At 38.3% G+C, this 21,484-nt stretch overlaps 1 protein-coding gene across 3 annotated transcripts in view; it reads left to right on the top strand.

The window, feature by feature from the left end:
- Positions 1-21,484, top strand: part of SNX24 (sorting nexin 24) — a 77,366-nt gene that overhangs the window by 41,336 nt on the left and 14,546 nt on the right. For all 3 annotated transcript variants that reach the window (XM_042874216.1, XM_042874225.1, XM_042874232.1), the window contains exon 3: positions 4,736-4,840. In XM_042874216.1, coding sequence (XP_042730150.1) covers positions 4,736-4,840 — 105 coding nt within the window. The remainder of the gene's footprint in view (positions 1-4,735; positions 4,841-21,484) is intronic.

The following is a 21,484-nucleotide window of genomic DNA, read 5'->3' on the forward strand; positions in this document are numbered from 1 at the left end:
CTCTTCATTCAGTGATTGTGGTAGGAAATATCCCTTAATCTTTCACGATTGAGTGTCCACTAACTGTTTTGATGCTTTTGAAGAGAGGGTACAACTTCTCCTCCCCAGGCTGAACTAGATGCTTCTATTGCATCCTACCAAAAGGCAAATTTTAAATCGTTTCTGCCTTGTGAAAAGCAAATACTGTGAAGAATAATTCTGGAAAAGCAGCAGCCTACTGGTGTTGGGGGTATGCTGAAGAGCTTCAGTCCTCTCCTGGGACTTTTCTTGCTTTGGCATTGGAGGAGCATGTGTGGGCTTCACTGCTTTTGCTTGTGCTGCTTTTCTTCAGTACCAAAAATCTGCATCTGCAAAAAGAGAGGAACACAGGGAAAAGCTTGTGGCATTTACAGCTCCTGCCACTGCAGTGTCACAGGAGCTTGCTGATAACAGCATGTTTGGTATCCCTGAGTCATCTCATGAATGGTGTAATCCAGGGAGGAAGCAGAGAGAATGAATTTTGACAGCCTTATATTGATATAAGCCAACTTGGGACAACAGAAACAAACTGCTGAGGTGTATGTGCCTTTGTCCTAAAGAATCTTTAAAAAAAAAAGATTTTGCTTTACTGCACAGTAATCAATATGTGCTATTATTTCTTGGCCTTTTGCTTCTTGCCCCAGCTGTGGTAATTGACTGCCACTTTATAAAGTGCATTTTCTTGTTTATTGCTTTAATTCAGATCTCTCTCACATCTTTTTTGCCTTGTGTTCTATTTCAATATGATAACATAGGAGCAACAGTATCAGAATCAGCAGTACAAGTTTACAGTGTGCTTCTGCCATACGTGTGCTTTATTTTACACACACTAAAACAACAAATGAAAGTAAAATAATAGGTTGACTAAGACACAACCGGTTAAGTTAGGAAGCATTGAAAGGGAAAAATTAACTTTTCTATGCTAAAAGTGAATATCTAAGTAGATTGTTTGCTGTAGTTGTCTGATTTCACTGTGGTTTCTGGTGTTGCATGGTTTAATTTCCAGTTATCTCTTGACTTGCATGTTCTCCTTATTGCTCCACACAAGTGTCATGAATGATTGCAGTCTCAGTCTCAGGTTTGTCACCTTGCAGTAACTCCCTTTGTAGAGAATTATCCTTAAAGCACCAAAAGAGCCATTAATGACACCTCTTTTTTCTCTAACCAAAAATAGCAGCAAAATATTCAGCCAAAATTCAAACAGAACCCTTGGATTACCTTTCAGTCTGTTACATCTTACACCTCATCTGCTTGGTGTCTGTTTTAAGTTATGCTGTGGTTTTCTTAATTCTCCAGCACAGATGCAAAACACCCAACGTTTTTTGCTCAACATGCTATTTAAGTCTTTTTTTTCTTCCACAGTAATACTTAGGTTTGTAGTAAACAAAAAGTTCAAGAGGTCCTGATCTGAGGCTTCAGTGCTTTCAGTGCTTTCAGTTGCAGAAATATTGGAGAAAGAGTTCTCTAACAATACATTACATCATTTCACCCTTTATTCATCTGCCTTGTGTTAGAAAAAGCAGAAAATCTCAAAGCTCTTAAGGTAGTACAATTCTCTTCTTCCCCTTTAATTCAAAACATGAGTTCCACTCTCCACTGCATGCCTGAGAATTATAAAGGTATCATTAAATGTACTGCATTTTCAAGGTGCCCTCAGCACTGCAGATGACTGGTGAGCAGCAGAAATAAAACCTTTGCTGGGGACAGGTGGGGTAGAGAGTGGGGCAGATCACACCTTTGTCTGAGAAGGCTGAGCTGCACTAGAACCTTGTGAAGGAAGGGAAGGACTGTTGAGAGATGATTCGTTCATCAGAGTGCCAATAATGCCAGTTAATATTTAGGTTCTTTTACTTATTTATTTAGTTTTGGTATTTTTTAGGAAAGCCATTTCCAAGATGGTGGTTGGATTTGTCTTTCTCTGCTCTCATTCTCTTGCATACCAGGGCTGTGAAAGAGCTAAGCCCCATTTTCTTTGCAATCTGGCTGTAATGGAAAGGGTTTAAAATCTTCGAGGCGGCTACAACACACAAGTAGAAATTACTTCTTTGTCACATTAGAAATGTAATTGAAGTCTGAGTGAAACTTTTGTGATTTTCACTTAATTCATTTTTACAATGAATTAAAATCTTCCTGTCTGTATAACACAGTTAAAAATACGATGATGTACCCATATTTACTCACTACTCTTTTATTCCGCTTTTTTTCTTTGCATTTCAGTAGTTCTTTTTTAGTATGAAAATGTTGGGTGGCAGTGGAACAACCAGTGCACTGAAATCTAGAAAACACCTAAGATCTACGCATCAAGTTTTGCAAATTATTTATAATTTTAGAGTAGTTGTTACTTTCCATATTTGGACAAATGATTCTATAATTGATCTTCTGAGACATCTTTTAGACTTGCGATAAAAAGGGACTGCAGTTTGTCAAATCAGCGTCCTCAGCAGGTTTGCAGATGGCACCAAGCTGAGTTGACATGCTAGATGGAAGAGATGCCATCCAGAGAGACCTGGACAGGCTTGAGAGGTGGGTTCATGCCAATCTCATGAAGTTCAGCAAGGTCGAGTACAAGGTCCTGCACCAGAGTTTGGCAGTCAGAAGCACAAATGCAGGCTGGTCAGAGAATGACTTGAGAGCAGCCCTGAAGAGAAGGATTTGGGGGTGTCAGTTGATGAAAGTCTCAACATAAGCCAGCAATGTGTGCTTGCAGCTCGGAAGACCAACTGTATCCTAGGTTGCATCAAGAGAAGGGAGATGATTCTGCCCCTCTGCTCAACTCTCATGAGAACCCACCTGGAGTTCTGTGGCCTCAACACAAGAAGGACATGGATCTGTTGGAGCAGGTCAGAGGAGGGCCATGAAGATGATCAGAGGGCTGGAGCACCTCCCCTGTTACTACAGGGTAAGGGAGCTGGGGCTTTTCAGCATGGAGAAGAGAAGGCTCCACAAAGACTACATTCAGCCTGCCAGCGTACTTGAAAAGGACCTACAGGAAAGCTGGGGAGGGACTTTTTGTAAGGGGCAGGTAGTGACTAGAAGAGAGGAAATGGCTTTAAACCGGAATAGGGTAGATTTAGACTAAATATTACGAAGAAATTCTTCACAGTGAAGGTGGTGAGACACTGGAAGAGGTTGCCCAAAGAGGTTGTGGATGCCCCTTTCCTGGAAGCACTCAAGGCCAGGCTGGATGGGGCTGTGAGCAACCTGGTGGAAAAATCAGATTTTGTGTTTTGGCTTTAAGGCCATTCAGTAAATGTACATGAGTTTGGTCAGATTTCATTTTCATTTCTTATTAAATTGTAATCTAGCACTGTTAAGAAATCAGGAAGTTGCAAAATATTTCCAGAGCGATCGAGATTTCTACGCTGGAGCTTCGTTACCTGTGATTGTAGAGACGTTGATATGTTGGCACTGCTTTTTTCTATAGTGACATCTCAGCAATCTCAAAGATGAAATGTAAATTCTCAATCTCCCATGGGTACGCATGTCAAAGTCAATTTTGAGTTTCTTTCTTCGCCTTCCTTGCCTCAGATCTACTCAGAGGCAATATACAGCAGAAGGAATGTCCAACGTCACCTCCTATTAAAATGCATTGAGGCCTATTCCAGTTACTGTTTTTGCTCCACAGTTTTGAGGGAAATGTTAATACTGGTTGGTTTAAAAAAAAAAACTTTGCTCTAGAAAGAGAATTCTTTCTGCTGTCATAATAGATATTTGTGTCTGTCTGTCTGCTCTCATTTATGCATACGCACACACATTTCTACATATATCTATGAAAGATTTTGTATGGGAATCTTAGAGGAACAGTTGTGGAGCTCTGTTAGAAGTTATATTCAGTGGCAGTCTTGGTGTTTTTCTGTGTAAGCTACTGAACACAATTGTCAATCCGTTGGGGCAAACTGAGGGCATGGATATCTTGCTCTCTTGATTCCATAAAAATGTTTAGCTCTTCTCCTTCCCCCACTTTTACATAAATGCCTATATCTGGTGTTAGAAATGATTGTGTTTTTTTGTCACCAGACTTGTGATACCTGTGTACAGTGCAGTCATACTCTAACGTGTCATGCAAAGTCAATTAAAGAGGAAATGAAGCACAAGAGGAACTTAATGTTCTATCTTATATCTTCATTGGGTGCTTAAGGCTGCAGTGGGCACTGAATCCAGCTGTCAGGTGCTAGGTGTTCCTTCCTCATCTGCTATTAGCTGCTGTGAGGTAGGTTGAGCCCTTGCTCTGTGGTTTTTGGCCTTCTTGAGTGCTTTCCCAAGGCTCAGCCTTGCAAGTCACCAGAGTCGGAGATTGACATTGCTCTGCTTTAGTTATCCTTCAGCCCTCCTGCCCACTGCTCAGCTGCAGTCAGTTAACAGTCTGGCTCCAGCATGTGATCAGTGTGACATAGTTCCTCATTTCATGTATCCTAAAGTAGCTGCTGCTGTTTGGCTGTAAAGCCATTAATGACAAGTTGTGCTAGGCTTTCTGTTCACTGAAAAGGGCAACTGAACACAGGGATTTTTAACTGCAGCCTGTAGGTATGAAGGGGCTTAAGAAGTCAGTTGTTACTTCAGTGAGTTGAACTTGATTGGAGAGGATCTTGATTGCTGTGCTGTTTTCCTTTACGTGTGGTTGTTTTACTGATGCTGTCTCTCATCTCCAGTGTAAACTTGTTTACTTTAAAGGGGCACTATTATCCTTTCTCTTCGTCTGAATTTCTTTTTGTTTTAGCTCAAGAAATGCATAAGGACTCCAGAGATCCCTTCAAAGCATGTGAGGAACTGGGTCCCAAAGGTCTTGGAACAGAGACGACAAGGCTTGGAGTTGTACTTGCAGGTGAGTTTCCTCCCACTAGCATGAAGTAAAAACAAAAACGTCTTTTCAGGGTTGTCTACTATCCAAAGCATCTCTAGGTAGTTCAGGTATGAAGTGGGCTGTTCACCTATAAGCAACTTAAAACGTGGACTGGAAGTTGCATCCTTACTGGCAGTGTTCACTTAGCAAGTCTAGCAGCTGGACTGTTAGCATTTTGCTTCTCATTAGACTGCTTCTCATTAGGCTGCTGACTGACTTTGGCGAACTTACAGGCGCTGTATTTTCCTGCATATAAAATAATACTGTTCTTTCCAAATCTGATTTTATTGTACTAATGAAAAGTGCAACAGAAGAGAAAAAAAGGAGGCTTTATTTAACTAACCTTAGCTTAGGCAAACTACAGAAGAAGCAGCTCATCAAATTCATATCCCTCTTCTGTACATGTCTAGTTCATCTAGTTTAAGTAGATATTCATCATCGCATACTCATCTCGCTGTTGGCACTGCATTTTTAGTCCTACCTGGACACTCATTATGCTCCAGACTGTAAAGGGCACCTACAGGAATTATTTGGATGTACAAATATATAAATGATAAATCCCATCCTTTTTTAATGGATGAAAATTCTACTCTCACTGTGAACTTCAGACATTCTTTAAAAAGCAAGTTGGAAAGAAAAGTCCAGCTCAATTTTTTGAAGTCCAGCTCAATTTTTGTTCTGAAATATGAGGAGAGTTTCCGGAAGTAGAGGGTTTTTTTTATTATTATTTTTTATTTTAAAACATTTAGTGACTATTTTTCAACTGAAACATAGAATCATATAATTTTTTGAGTTGGAAGGGATCCTTAAAGGCCAGATAGTCCTACTGTGCTGCAATGAACACCACCTACAGTGCCACCTACACTTTGATCAGGTTGCTCAGAGCCCTATCCAGCCTGACTTTGAATCCTCCAAGAACGGGGCTTCTGTACCACCTCACTGGGCAGCCTCTTTCAGTGCCCTACCATCCTTAAAAAATTCTTCCTCATATTCAATCTAGAGGTCTGTCCTTGAGTTTGAAACCATTTCCCTTTGTCTTGTCACGGTACTGTCTGCCAGTACTTGAAAGGGACCTACAGGAAAGCTGAGGAGGAACATTTTATAAAGGCAGGTAGTGACTGGAAGAGAGGAAATGGGTTTAAACTGGAATAGGGTAGATTTAGACTAGATATTAGGAAGAAACTCTTCACTGTGAGGGTGGTGAGACACTGGAACAGGTTGCTAGAGTGTCTGTCCCCTACTTACTTGTAGCCCCTCATTAGATACTGATAGGCCATTATTGGGTCTCCCCAGAGCCTTCTGTTCTCCAGGCTGAACAGCCCCAACTCTCAGCCTGTCCTCATAGTGTGGTGTTCCATCATCACAGTGGATGTCTTTGAGGAAGATGATAAAGAGCTTTGGTCCCAGTACTGACTCCTGAGGGATTCCACTTGTAACTGATCTCCATCCAGATGTTGAGCCATTCACCACCCTTCTCTGAGTACAATCTTGCAACCAGTTCCTGGTCCATCAAACAGTCCACCTCCAAATCCATGTCTTTCCAATTTGGGGAGAATGATGTCATGGGGAAACCTTACTGAAGTCCACATAGATGATGTCAGTGGATCTTCCCTTATCCATTGGTGCAGTTACACCATCATAAAAAACATCAAGGTTGGTCAGGTAGGGCCTGCCCTCAGTGAAGCTATATTGGCTGCCCATATCATCACCCTTCTCTTCCATGTGCCTTAGCATATCTTTAGGATCTGTTCCATGGTCTTCCCTGGCACAGAGGTGATCCTGACAGGTAGTAGTTCCCTGTGCCCTCCTTTCTACCTGTCTTAAAAATGGGTGCAACATTGCCATTTCCAGTCACTGCGGTCTTCACCTGATGGCCGTGACTGTTCAAATATCATCAAGAGTGACTAGACTTGTTATTGTGGGTGTAAAAAAAACATTGCAGTTACCAAGTCCTTTTGGTTTTGAAACAAAAGGATCTTTTTGGTTTTGTTGGCTGTCAGCACAGTTTGTGCAATCAGTGTGTTTTTATTTTAAGGACATTTTCTGTGACTTTCCTTTTTTTCCTGATTTTCATGGAGTTGCCTTTTGGAGAGTATCAGTACTAAGGCACATACACCTATTTCTTGTGTGAGGTTTTGTTAAGAAGGTACAAGGGTAAATTGCTTAGCATTTTTTAATTAGCGATTAAACTGTAAAAGAACATCTCCCCCTACTGGAAGACTTAGTCGGCTCTTACAATTGTACATTCTTCATGTAATTAACTTGTACCCTCTTCTTTTACTGGTGGATATCACAAGAAAATGCAGTGGTTAAGACAGGAAAGGACAGCTACGAGAGCCTGATATTAGGAAAATGAATGCTCATATCAAGGCAGTTCACTTATCAGAGTGCCAAGCACTTTCAAGACAGTATAGGAATGTGCTCCAACTTCAAAATACATTCTGTTTGTTTTTAATTCAGCACTGTGTGTATAAAATGTGGCTGATACGTTTTCAAGTTATACTAATGGAATTTAATCTTCAAAAGTAGGTTGGCTACTGCCATCATTAGTAATCAACCATTTCTGCAAGTGGTCAACTACAGTGGGCTTATTTTACTTGCTGTAGTTTTTTTCAAAACCAGTTAGAATCTCACGCAAAGATTTTGAGCAGATACACAACTATTACTTTCAAATTATTTGTTTTATGCAGCATATGGTAATTTTTCATTATTTTACTTTGCATCTTGGAAAAACCTGTGCCAAAGACAAATAACGCACTGTGCCAATTGCAGTTACACACAGACCTCTTTCTGACATATTGAGTTTTTAATATATTTTTAGTGAAGTAACCTCCTGTAGTTGAAATTTGGATAAAAATAGTGAGATTAAATTAGAGTGTTTGATCTATCTCTGCATCAAATAGTAAGAAAAGCAAAGAATTCCATGGTCTGAGATTGAAAGTGCTGCTGCTTGAGGTACCTCATCTTCTTGTGGTGAAACCAGCCTTTCAGATTCTTTCAGTGTGTGAGTTTTGTTTCATGAAGTGCCTGGTCAGGAGCCCAGAAACATTTCGTTATAGTTTTCTAATGAACAGCAAAGTGGTGAATAAACCAAATATTATTAGACTGTGATATAGAAATATGCACTCTAGCTATATTAGAACTATTCAGCAAAAGCCACTGTCATCCATTGTCAGCTAAAATTCATCAGATAGGTAATTTTTGGTTTTGAAAGCTAGTTGAGGATGTGTTCTTCCTATAATGATCTGATTTTCCTGAAAGTGTGAAAGATGGGTTTATATGTGTTATTTTTAAGTATTTCTAAGTGTTTTTAAGTGTGTAAGATGTTGGAGCAGCACTGAGGGCCTTATTTTTGGTTACTGTGACAAGTGTTTCAATCTGATGAGTATTTGTTAGATTCTGTGTAATGTACTCTTGGAAGGAGCAGTTCTTATAGAGCTTATTTTCAGTGAACTGCTAATAGGGAAGAATTTGATCTAACCACCTGCCCTCTACTGATTTGAATTTAGGTCATATCCTGGTCCCACTAAGCTGACACTGGACGTTATTCCATCCAGGCTCTCTGCCTGGGGTCTTGCCCTTTGTCAGGCCTGCCTTTTGACATTCAATGGAATAGACATTTTCCAACCCTTTGGGCAGAAGAAATTTCATCATTTGTTGATGTCATCAGTCCAACGAGATAGAAGACATGGTTAACAGAATTCACTGTAATGTGGCACCCACTCGACATCAGAATATGTCACTGCTAGTTTTCATTGAAATTATTTGATTTTAGAGAGATTTTGGAGAAGGCCTGTATTTGTGATGAGCTTCAGGATACTGTCTTCTTTATTGTGGTCCAGGTGATCTGAAGAGATTCTTCCTGTGACTGGCAGGGATCTCATATAAAATTGAGGGCTATAAACCTTCTGAACCTGTCTGTGTGGAAGGATGTAAGGTCTGTATGTATGTACACCTCTAACCAGAGATAACACATAGAGATAATACTTCTCTCAGTAGATGTCAAGAAAGCGTACTTGCCTTTCATTTACTCTTGAACTTTGTGAAAAGAAAGCAGTTCTGATTCCTGAAGAATTGGTTGGAGTGCTGTTTGGCAGTGAGGTTTGAAGACTTGGTGAACTTTGATATTCCAGTTGTTTCAGGGTTCCCAGTCTGCAAAATGAGTTATGTAGTTTCATGAAACTGGACTAGAGATTTGTTTTCTGTTTAGGGAAATAATCTCGAGATCTGGGAAGCACTTTGACCTGTATTTCAGTATTCTTCAACATGCAATTCTCTTTGAAAAAGTTCATGAGAAATATAAAGGAGAAAATCACTCATTACTGTACTCATTACTATATATAAAGTATATATACTATATACTTTTTTACTCTGGTTTGGGGAACTATGCAAAGCAAATGCCAAAGAAAAAAAATATTTCTTTAATTGTTGACTGCAGAAGAAAAAGTATCCTATGGAAAATTTGGCCCAAGATGTCATTTCTTCATTAACTATGATGATTTTCTCTAATAACTTCACAAAATATTAAATTGCTTGTGATGAAGTTAAAGTGAATAAGCAAATATTCTTTTCTAACTAGACAATCTCAGTGAGGGGATTAAATAATTTGTAGCTCAAAAAGCAAACAAAAAAATCCAAGCTTTTGGTCACTTGTATTTATTTATATTCTGGAACATTTGAGCTACTGTCGTTTATGTTGACCTGGTTCTGTGCTGTTGCTTCATAAAGTTGTAGATTAAAAGAAATGTTTTTGTTAATTTGGAAGCAATTGCAGAACATTGCCAAACTCGAACAGCGTTTCATATTGCAACTAAGGATATGAATCCTCTGTTGCCTTTGAGTGTTAGTCATTTTCGCTATCATCCTGAGGAGTCAGATAATTTGATTTCCTAAGGCTTGTTTTATTTAATTGTGAAGAAAATAAGTTTTCCATCAGCTACTAGGAAGATCCATTAGTTCTTCACTGCTTAACTGTTCCAATTTTTGTTGGCCTCTTCCATTCTAACAAGAAGGAATATGAATTCGGGCATTTATAGCTTTACCCATCCTGAGGAACATTGGATAGGTCTCTGCTCAAAGAAAAGCCATCTAGGCTGCTGATGCCAGTCAGCAGCTACTCCACAGAGTACATGGTCTGGAGTTTTGCCTTTTTAATGTCTGAATAATCCCTTTCTGTAACTGTTGCTTAAGTGCTGCTTCAGAACTTTCTGTTGGAGGAGAACCAGAAGATGAAAGTGGGGAAGCACAAATTCTCAGTGATTAGCACAGGATTTTTCACTTATTTCTCTTCCTTAGTAAAATAGAGGAAAAAAAAGTGGTATTTGTATCATGGTAATACATAAAAATCAGCCAAAGATCATGAGGGATCAAAGATCATCACAAGGAGAGGGAAAAAAAAGCTAGACTGTCACATAAAAGGAGGGATATTTTGGTTAGTGGGTTGTATGGAGTTGGCATAGAAAACTGGAACCAGGAGCGTTCTGTTTGTGCTCAATAGAAACAATTCTTGAACTTTATCTTAGAAAGAAAGAAAGAAAGGATGAAATAAAAAGGAATGACTTCAGAACATTTTTACCCTGTGCTGTTGCAGCTTTTTAGAAATGCTGAGATCTCTGTATGTGATAAGTGCACTTCTGGGAGACACTGTTTTGCCTGTGCCCAACAGAATTGTTTGTTGCTAATTAGTTCTATAAATGTTAATGGCAAAATGATCATAGAACTGCTCAATGATCATTCAGCTATTTGAATTTTATTTCTGTGTTTTTCATTAATGACATGCACCCATTCTGTCAATTTCAGCATTCATTACAATTGCCCTTCCTTTATATTCTCAGAAATGTGCTCTATGTCAAGAGTTGAGCTATTCCTGAATACCTGTGTGTTAATACATAAATGTATTGAGATTGCAAAAAGTTCAAACTGTTTAAAGGGAAGAGTGGAAAAGCTCATGGAAGACTTCACACTTATCATAGGAAGTCTGTGACTTGGGTATAACTTTTGAGGCTGCTGGACTATTGAGGGAAAGTATCTCATGCTATTCATTTACACTCCTCCTTGGTTAATCACAGCCGTTTTTGGAGATGAGATACGGTACTAAATGCACCTCTGAGGATAATTTATTTGCATGTGTTGGGTAGCTGGCTTTATATTTAGAAGCTAAATGCACAGGAAGAAATTTTAAACATTGAAACTTCTGTGCAAAATTTGGACCTGTTTTTGTTCTTCTCACTTTACTCTCTGTGTCTCATCTGTGGGCTTTTTCTCACTGTGCTTCCTTTTAACCTTTCACCGTATCTGAGAGCAAGAGCTGGATAGGATTCACTTTGACTTCCTTATATCATTCATTAATCACCACAAAGATTTCTTTGGAAGCCATCCTCCCCTTTGTCCTATGTACACATTCTCTGTTGGAATCTATTTCTAACTAATTTAACACCAAATTGGCTTATTTGCAGAAAAAAAAAAAAAAATCCCATCAGGTCCAGAACAGATGCTTATCTTTCTGATTGCTGTTTCTGGGAAGCAGTTTTCCTTTAAATGCAGATGAATACATCAAGAAGAAAGAGTTTTAGAAAGTTGGAAGTAAAAGTTGGAAGCAGTGAAATAAGATCTAACTCATGTCTTGCTGGAAAGGCAGTTGGATCACATGTGTCCATTAATCACAATGAAAATTCTCTCTATTATCCGAAATTAATCAGTATCATCCTTCTCTAACGCTATTTAGTCTACGGTCATCGAGGTTGAACTCTACCTGTAAGGAGCTATAAAAGCAACGGTATGACAAGAATAAAAAAGCAAAATGTTCTTTGTCCTTATTAAAGATTGTGAGCAGAGTGTTAAATAATATTAATGGCTTGGATTGTCAGTACTTAACAGTACTTTCCTAGTACAAGTGATTTTATTGATCGATACAGTCTCAATGTAACAGGGCAGATTATTCTACTGATTTTATCGAAACCTTAACTAAGTTTGTTAGTATACCACGTATCTTTAAATAGATCTAGATGATGATGTAGATTAAGAAAAGCAGACCACCATCCATCTTTTTTTGATTGGTTAATAACTTAAATCCATCATTGCTAAGACCAGCTCTTTTAAGATTCTGTTGTGCATACATGTTTCTTCAGTGGTACAGATACGTAGCTGGTTTTCAATGGCTGTGGGTTTTAAGAGAGTGTGTTTGATAGATGCAGACTTTTATATTGGCTTAGAGGAGCTGTAAAACAGGAGGGGAAAGCAAAATTAATTTTGCAGATCAATTAACAGAGAGCTTTTTAATAACAATCTCTGTTTACAAATGTGTACTCTGCAGCAATGTTTAAAGCTTCTTTCAAGTGTGCTTAGGAGAATTGCCTGATTTTCTTTTTGCTTTTTAAGTGTTGGTACTTTGTATTTTATGATTTTATGATGTATAGTTTCCTTCATCTTCAATAATCTGTGGATTTTTTTTGCTACATAGAACTATACTACATGATTTTCTCTCTCATTCTTCTCTTGAGTCAGAACTGATGAAAGTAATTTTTACTCAGTTAAAAGCAAAATTTACATTAAAAAGTCATTAGAAATTTCAAAACCATACATAAGCAGTTTTCTCTTTTCATAATGCTGTAGTATAACTTACTGTTGCCCAAGTTAAGATGAACATCAAAGTGCGTGTACTGCATATTGTATATACAGTGAGAAATGGTCTCCATCGTGACCTCATGTGCTCAGAGTAACCAAAAGATTTTGAGGGAAGAGAAGGAAATGGAGTTCTTTGCCCTATGTCACAGCCTGTATAAGCAAGATATTAAATCTGGAGTCCCCATTTTGTGGCTCATGGCTGCAATCTGCTGACTCAGTCATTCCCATATCCATGATGCCTTCTAGAACAATAGAAAGTTTGAGTCTCTCATTTTACTTAGCCATGATGAAAATAAGCATGTGACCATCTGTGATCCTGAAGGCAACTCCTCATTTAACACACAGATTTTACATTTTGAATCTTTTTTTCTCTTATACATATTTAGTAGATTTGTATGAGTTTGTGTAGGGAAAAAAAAAAAAAAAAGAAAAAAGTTTCAAACAACTTCTGTCTGTTGTAGTAAAGGAAGGAGGGAGATGCAGCTCTTGTAAGGGCAGTTATCCCAGCCCAGAACTATGATAGAAAGATAGTTGCTCCCACTTTTTCATCAACACATAATATTTTAAACACATTTTCATTTTCTACTCTATGTTGTTTTGCATAAGCTGATCCTTATTTTTTTGTGGACAAATGGTTATTGCTTTAAATTGTGCTTCCAAGGCCAGTTAAGTTTTACAGACTTTTTCTTCAAAATCAACCTGCAAATTTACTTACTGAATTGTCAATGAAGAAAAAAATACTTTCTAGTGAAAGAGTATTTTATTACTGCATGTGTAGTGCAATACACAATGGTCTGTTATGATTACTCAGCAGTATACATATTACATAAACGAGTAGTTTACACCTATGTTTGCCATATTGTTGCCTTGATGCAATCCAGTTGTAGTCTGTTGCCTACACTCTGTGTGACTGAAGGCCATTTATTAATTTTCTTTAGGTGTTTGTGAAGTGTGTGTGAGTATAAAGGAAAAGTAGGTGGAGAAATGAACAAATCTGTCCTTATGGCAGGGTTTGAGTTTTTACATGTCAGGACATATTTGAAGGTGGGAGGTTGAAAACAAAGTAGCAAATACGTTCTGAATAACCAAATGCCATTCATTCTGTGCTTGGGATGAAGAACTGGCTTTTGGGGGTAAAAAGTAGTACGGGATCACATAAGCAACAGTTAATGCATCTTTGAGAAAGCTGAATGAAAGTTTGAATGATAAAATTATTCCGACAGTTCTTCACTTTGAAGTGTGTGATAACTTCCGTGTTTTTATCTGGCATTGTTTATATCTGGTAAAGGGTCTGGAGCACCAGTCTTGTGAAGAGCTGCTGAGGAAACTGGGATTGTTTAGTCTGGAGAAGAAGAAGAGGATGAGGGCAGACCTCATCGCTCTCTGCAACTCCCCTGAAAGGAGGCTGCAGCAAGGAGGGTGTCAGTCTCTTCTCAAGTGACAAGTGATTTGACGCAAAGCAACGGCCTCAAGTTGTGCTGCAGAGGTACAGATTGAATAGGGGATTCCTCACAGAAAGAACAGTCAGGCTTTGAGACGGGCTGTTCATGGACGTGGTGGAGTCCTTGTCCCTGGAAGTATGTAAGAGATCTGTGGATATGGCATTTACGGGAATGGTGTGGCAGTGGATTTGACAGTGTTAGGCGATGGCTGGAACTGGTGATCTTATGGTCCTTTCCAACCTAAAATGGATATTGTGTTTAAAGAGCACAGCCCAGTGACTGGTCTGGCGAAAGTGTGGACACACAGCTACTCTTCCTTAGATAGGCTGCAGGAGGATGATGCTCATTATTTTCTGCTAACAGTATCTTTGAACACATCAGCACTGTTTGCCTCGAATGTTCTGTTCGCTGTCTCATTGTCTCTGTAGTAGGAATACAACGAGGGTTTGGCTAAGAGTTTTTTAAAAAAAGCTCCTGTTATTGAAACTATTGACTGTACAATGTCTTGACTGAGACAGACTGAATTTAAGTGCACACATGTTTACAAATAAATACCTGCTACTAAATAATGGTAAACTTCTAATTGTGTTGTGCATTTTTCCTGTGGACATTAATGCCAGAAACTCATGAAGTTTCATTGTGATAAAGTACTATGATTTCTATGTAAGAAAATCTTATAAGATTTTCAAAGGAAATATACATAAATGAAGGTGTATAACATGATAAAGGCATATAATATAATAAAGGAAAGTTAGGTTTATGATGCAGTTTCTTTTTTTAAATTACTGATAACTGCTGTGATTTTATCTAAAATACTTTTTCTTCCATAGTTGAAAAAAGTTTGCAGAAACAAATCATGGAGTAGAGGCAGAACCTTAATTTCATTAGGCACGCTGTAACTGGTGAAGATTAATGCATATATCTCTTGCTAATTCTTTTCAATTACTCAGTTCATATAAATTCCCAAACCTTGTTAATTATGCTGAAGTCAAGTGGTAATTTTTAACAGTATTTCCACAGCAGGGGAATTTTCCTGGTGTAACCTTGCCCTCCTGCAGAAACTCTCAGCAGATTAGGCATTCTGACTCTAGTTCATTCATTTTCAGCACAAGCCTAATTGCTGCCGACTGCCTGCCACAGGTACCCCGGTTATCATGCATTTAAGGGATGTAGGTTCTTCTGAGAACAAATAAGGAAAGATTAATTGTTTGTTTTGTTTCATCCCAAGAGAAATGTGGGAGCTTAATCAAGAAAAATAATTTCTTCTGTTGATTTGGCTTATTTGTGGAAAGGGATAATTGTATAGAGGCAAAGCATAGAGCTATGCATTTTGAAAGAAATTTTGCTGTTTACCTACATGGGAAGCAAAGATAAAGCAAAATGAATGTAACACAGCATTGGAACTGATGGGGATGGTTCACATGTCTCATAGTAAGTAATTTGGCTGCTGGGCTTTTATTTGAACCAATATTGCTAGGTGGTATTGTCATTTGTTTTGTCTGCTTCTTTGGAAATCTAATCAAGGAGACAATAGTAGGTGGAAAAACGCTTTTCCAAATTGTCCTTAATTGCTGGAGCACGAAGTGAGCTAAACACTCTGGTATTTCCAATTAAAGAACTTGTTTCCAGCAAGGACCGTTAAATCTATCTTTCCCAATCTGATAAATAAGCTATCAAAGAGTGGAACAGATTAATTGAGAGCAATTAGTTCAAAGCTTGGTATAAAAGTCAGACTAAACCAGTGTTATCAATGAATGCAAATTTTACATAAAGAAGCTCTGTTGCAATGAAAAGAATTTAATCTGTGATGCAGATGTTTTCTCTTGCAGCAAGAGCATTAAAAGACACTTATTTGAGGACCTTAAGTAATGGGATGTCAAAACGTATTTGACAACTCCTTTGCTACGTACATGTCTCCTACAACATAGTGCAAGGAATAATAGACGTGTGAAGATCACAGATCCCACAGCTAAGAACCAATCACAAGATTTACTCCACTTTTATCTAAAACTCAAGACAGCCCTGCTTGTGGAACCACAGAATGGCTTGGGTTGAACAGCACCGTAAGCCTCCCTGCTGAGGTCAGAGTTTTGTATCATGGTTCGTTACTGACTGAAAGATGTCATAATCTCTACCATGGTTTGTTTACATTTGTAAAGTTATACATTTGTAGCAGTTATAGCCTGGCATGTTAGACTATTATTCCTCTTTAATATAGCTAGATCTCTACAGTGATGCATACCTGGAGAGTTTTGAAGAGTGTCCCTTTCTCTCAGCTGCATTTGCATGCCAGTTTGTATTGGTGTACATGTGGCAAGCATCAGTCTGTGCGTGGCTCTTCTGAATATTCTGGGGTGTGGTTGGAGCCTGCTTTTGCAGAATTACAGTTTTTTAATGGTTTGATTAAAAATATTATTTCTTATGCTGTTACAAACCACTGGGTTTATCTATTCAAGGAAAATGCTAACTTTCCCGATAAGCGTTCTGAAAAAATGTAATTCCAGTTACATGTATCAGGCAGGGGGAGTTCATTTTCGATTTCTGAGAGTCTTTTCAAAATTATTTCTAGAATATCATCATCAGTGGGGAAATACAGTATTCATAACTGTGGTAGTGTGTTGTCACATCACCTCATGTAGTGATGATAACTAACATGGTTCAACAGACATAGTGCTTTGAAAGGTCTGTTTCCAGTATTTTTCTTTAATGTCTTTGCTCTCAATTTACTTGGTGGTCACAGTGTACCCTGAGTAACTGGTTTTCTGAGCCCTGTCACATTGGCTTCTGCAAGTTTTTTTTTAATGTCCTCAAGACATCACAAGGAAGTTAGAAGAGTGGAACCTCTCCCAGTTACTCCAGATGTCAGGACATCCGGATTTCCCAGTGTGCTTTTCAGCATGAGATCCAGATCTCGATCTCACACCGACTTCAGTGGTAAAATCTCTAGTTTAAAGTTTCAAAAGGACTCATAAAGCAACAAAACACTTCAGTAAAGCTGTAGTGGAACAGAATCTATGCACAGAATTCACAGTTTGCAGCCTTGTGGCCATCAGCAGTGTAGCATTTGTCTCTACATTATTCCATCAAATATTTTTCTGTGTATTTGGACAAATCTGAATCAAGGTCATGCACTGACGCATGCTAATGGTTTTGAACAGCAGCTGTTATGTAACTTCCTAATGAGGAAGCAGTTTGCTTCTTTGTAATGGTATAAATACCTTTTATAAGTGCTATTGGCTGTAGAGGTGGATATCTTTATTGCTAGTTTTCAGGCAGCTCATACAATCCCAGTAAGTTTATCCAACTTTTAAAACTGAAATGATGAGGACACATACTGGAAGAATAAGTTACCTTAGCACATTAGGAACATTCTTAGTATTGGAAATAAAGGCTGGTGAGTTTTTTTTGTGCTCTAATGATGCAGTTGGCTGACAGTGATTATGGTTGAGTGCAGATATTCATGGAGGGCATTAATCATGCAGAAGTAGAGGGATCATTTCAGTCTGGTCTGGCAGCTATGCTTGGCACCTGAAAAGAAATTGACACTGACCTAAAGGAGAAATAAAAATATCCCATTGTTCTAATTTGGGGAATTAATTTTGCCCAGATATTTCAAAGGGGTGATATTCACCAAGAAAATCAGAGTGGAGTCCAGACCAATCGGTTGATGCTGAGACAGTGGACAGGTGGAGAGGTTGTTCTTGTTAATGTGTGGATGGAGACATCTAAACTATTTTCTCTGTTCTGTGTTTACCTGTTTTCTCAGTCAGCACGTTGTCATTTTAAATGTATATTGGATTCGTTCAGCTTCTTCCCAGTTTTTCTGGATTGTCAGTTTTGTTTTAGATTTCATTTTGTCCTCTTGACTCATTCATGTGATTTAAGCAACAGTCATATTGTTGTCTGGTAATGATCAAGTGTTTGAGGTCATTTCCATGTCTAGCCAATAGCTGTAAACTGAAATTCTACTACAAACCCTCTCTGAACTCTTATGCTATATTCATATCCCACTTTGAGTTTTTGGCACCAGTTCTTGAGACATTCTTAGGCTGATGGCATAGTTCAGTTTTATTTGCTAATCACAGAGTCCAGAATCTGATTAAGCTCTCTGCACCATAATATTACCACACCTATCAGTCTCTTAAGAGGCAGTAAGAAATGTAACTTAAAATAACAATTTAAACTTCAGGTGCCTACAAGATTTATTTCTAGGGTAAGCCAAGGCCTTCAGGGACACAGTGACCACTAGGAATGGTGCAACAATCTTTTCACAAGCTTTTCTTCCTTGGGAAACCCAGAGACCAAGAAATGAATAATAGAAGTAAAGAAAATTTCTGTTAAAAAAATCTAGACTATGTGCTTGATGAACTAATGATTCCCAGTTTGAAACTCACTGGTAAGTTTTATTGTCAAAAATAAAGTAGTCGTCCAGTTGCTGGTTAAGGAACATAAAGCAATTGTAGGTAGGAAGATAGTATCAAAAACATTTTATTTATAGACAGCAGCTCAACTTTATTGCACTGTTTTAATGTTGTGTTCGTTTTCAACAGAAATCCAGATAGCTGTGTTACTTCCATTAGGGAGCTCACTTGCAATCTTATTTATCCTTTGGAGAGAACTCATCCCTTCGTTAATGATATGGGATATGGGGAATATTTTGCCAAATCGGAGCCTTAACTGCAGAGCTGTATGCTGTAATCAATGCAGCCGCCCACTGACGCCGCTTGTCTGCCATCAGCACAGAGGAGGTAAATAAGCATTCACTGACCAAGTTGGGACTGTGTCTTTTCACAGGCAATTGCACTGTTCTCACCTTTATTGAGGAATCCCTTGCTGGCGAGTTTTGGGAGGGATAAGTGTCAAAGAACAGAACCATAATGAAGTACCTGTGATTGAGCAAAGATTACATTGCTCTGTTAATTCTGTAAAAACTTGTCAGTTTGCCACCCAAATAAATGCCCACAGTGCGTAAAACATGGAGCAGGGTGACCTCTAGAAGAAAAATCAATGGCAATTCATATTTCATATGTCTATAATTGCTTGTGAGAGCATGGCAGCAGTTTGTTTATAGAGCAGCTTCTTCTACCAGGAATTGTTTCCTGACTTTTTCTTCTTTTCAGTGGTGATGCCTCTCGTGGACCTTGAGTTACAGCCAGGTGCAGCAATAGAGAACTTTTATTGGTGGCGATTTTTTATTATTACTTTCACATTACTGTCTTCAGAATTGCTGTGTTTGAGCCGGAGCACTAACCTGTCATCACAGCTACTCCATGTTCACAACTGTTTCCTCGGAAGACTCCCGATGCTGTTTTCTGTTTCCCTTTTAGTAGGCAAGGCTTTATCTTCTGTGAAGTTATTCATTTGCTAGCATTTTAGCCGTCAAACTGAACACACTGTGAGACCTTCACTTTTATGCCATTTCACAGAGAGACAAGGAATTCTCCATCTGCTAATTTGGAGACAGAAATTTCAAGATGCCTCCCCCGCCCTCTGCTTTGCTTTGTTTTTTCATTTCTTTTTTTTAAGATGCTGTTGTAAGATTTGTATCCCCACTGAGGACCAAGATGTCATAGGGATAGAGAAAATGCCGCTCACTTTATGGATTACTGTTAGGTCAACAAAACTTTGGCAGCATTGATTAACTTGACAGTGAGTACAGCAGTACATTTATCACTTATGGCTGTGCTGTAGAAAATCTAATAAGAGGCAAACAATTCCCTTTAGAGCAGTAACAGGTTCACTGTGGCTAACGGTGCATGCACTGGAAATTTCTGACTTTAAATTATACCCTTGCTGCTAGTTGGGTCATTGACTCAAAGCTACTGCACTTTTGCTGCCATGTTCTGTATTATTAATTTGATCAAAATTGCTTTGGCTTCTATAAATGTGATCTAACTGTATATTGGAGTTCATATCAGCTCGTATGTGTTTTTGAAGAAGGCATGTGGAATGAGGGGCAGCTATCTATTACAGCTAAAGGCTGGGTTCTCACAAGATTGTAAGATGAAAAGACTCAAGTGTTGCTCCTAAATTAATCTCCCCTTCAGATTTTGATAAACCCGTGCCTGACGCGTATCTTGTTATTAAACAATTACTTCAGTGGTAGATCAGGAGGACTTTTTTCGTACATGTGATTCTGAATTATTATTAATTACCCGCATTTGCCTTAAAAATTCTCTGCATGTGTATTTATAGGTAGATTTATAGATTCGTTGGATTTATAGAACCTATATTTATGTACATACAGTTATCTTGTTTACTCAAAGAATTGTGAGGAACAAATAATGAATAAGTGATTCTTTTCTCTCCATTTATGAGTGCTGCTGTTTGACCAATAGTTACTGTTTGTTTCTAATACTTTATTTTGGATGCGAAGTGCTTTTTTCTGCAGTCTATTTATGCTTTTTAATGTATATAAATTTTAATAAATATTTCCTAGAAGTCCACAGCCAATGCATTGGGAAGTGCCTGTGTTGCAAATACATAAAATGTATGTTTTCTTTTGTTGCTGTTGTTGATTGTTCTTTTAAGTGAAGGGTAAGATATTATTTTCCTGAAGCATCCAAAAAGCTTTCCTGTTCTTAAGATAAAGGCCTTATTCCTGAATAATTGCATTCCTACATACAAACAGGACAGAATGAGAACATACAAATTAGAACATCCTGTATGCAGTTTAATTTGTGGCTTTGTTTTTCAAACATGTTCAGCAAAATTACTGTTCAAATGAGAAAGCAATTAATTTGTTTAATGCAGGGGATAGAGCTCGCTGGAAAAGAGAGCGTTTGTGATTAATAACTGTATTTCAAGCACTTTGTGTTGTTTTTGGAAACAGTTTAAATTGGTGGGTTTGTTCTGCAATATCTGTAAAAATGATGTTGTTTTCTTTGGTGGGAGAGAAGTATTCTGCTTGAATCAATTGTCAGGAGGCTTAATGTAATAAGGCAGTTTGTGGTCTGACTAAAAGAAACACTGTGCAAAAGAAATTCCCATAGCAGTTTGTTTTTAACAGAAAAACTGAGTTCACCTGAAACGCTGAAAATATATTGAGAAGCAAGACTTAATAAGGCGGAGCAGTTTCACTGGGTTTCTGGCCAGTGTGAGCCTTGTAATGGCTTTTATTTAACCAAGTATCTGTGCTAATAATAACATAGCTCAATTATCAGCATAACAACAGGTTCTGTGCTACAAATCATCAGGCAGGCTGGCCTAAGTAAGGCAAGAAATTGAAATAGTGTTTTCAGTTTCATTCTCCATTTTTTAATTTGAAGGCAGAAGTTGTGTTTCTCACTCAGATCATACATTAGAGGCAACAGGACACATTTCCACACGTTTTCCTGGGTTCATGCAATAAAGGAGTTACCCTACTGCCTGCCTTACTGAACAGAGACCTGATATTGATTAGCTATCACAGTGGCATCAGAACTACTCTTAGGATTCAATTTTTTTGTTGTTTTGCATATTTTATTGATCAAAAGTGGTAAATGAGCATCAAGCGTGCAAGAAGACGATGAATTGTTTACTTGCATAAAATAACCTTTCAATAAGCGAAGATGCATTGCTC

The sequence above is a fragment of the Lagopus leucura genome, unplaced genomic scaffold, assembly GCF_019238085.1.
Source record: "Lagopus leucura isolate 7727_CA_CO unplaced genomic scaffold, USGS_WTPT01 Super-Scaffold_54, whole genome shotgun sequence".
NCBI lineage: Eukaryota > Metazoa > Chordata > Aves > Galliformes > Phasianidae > Lagopus > Lagopus leucura.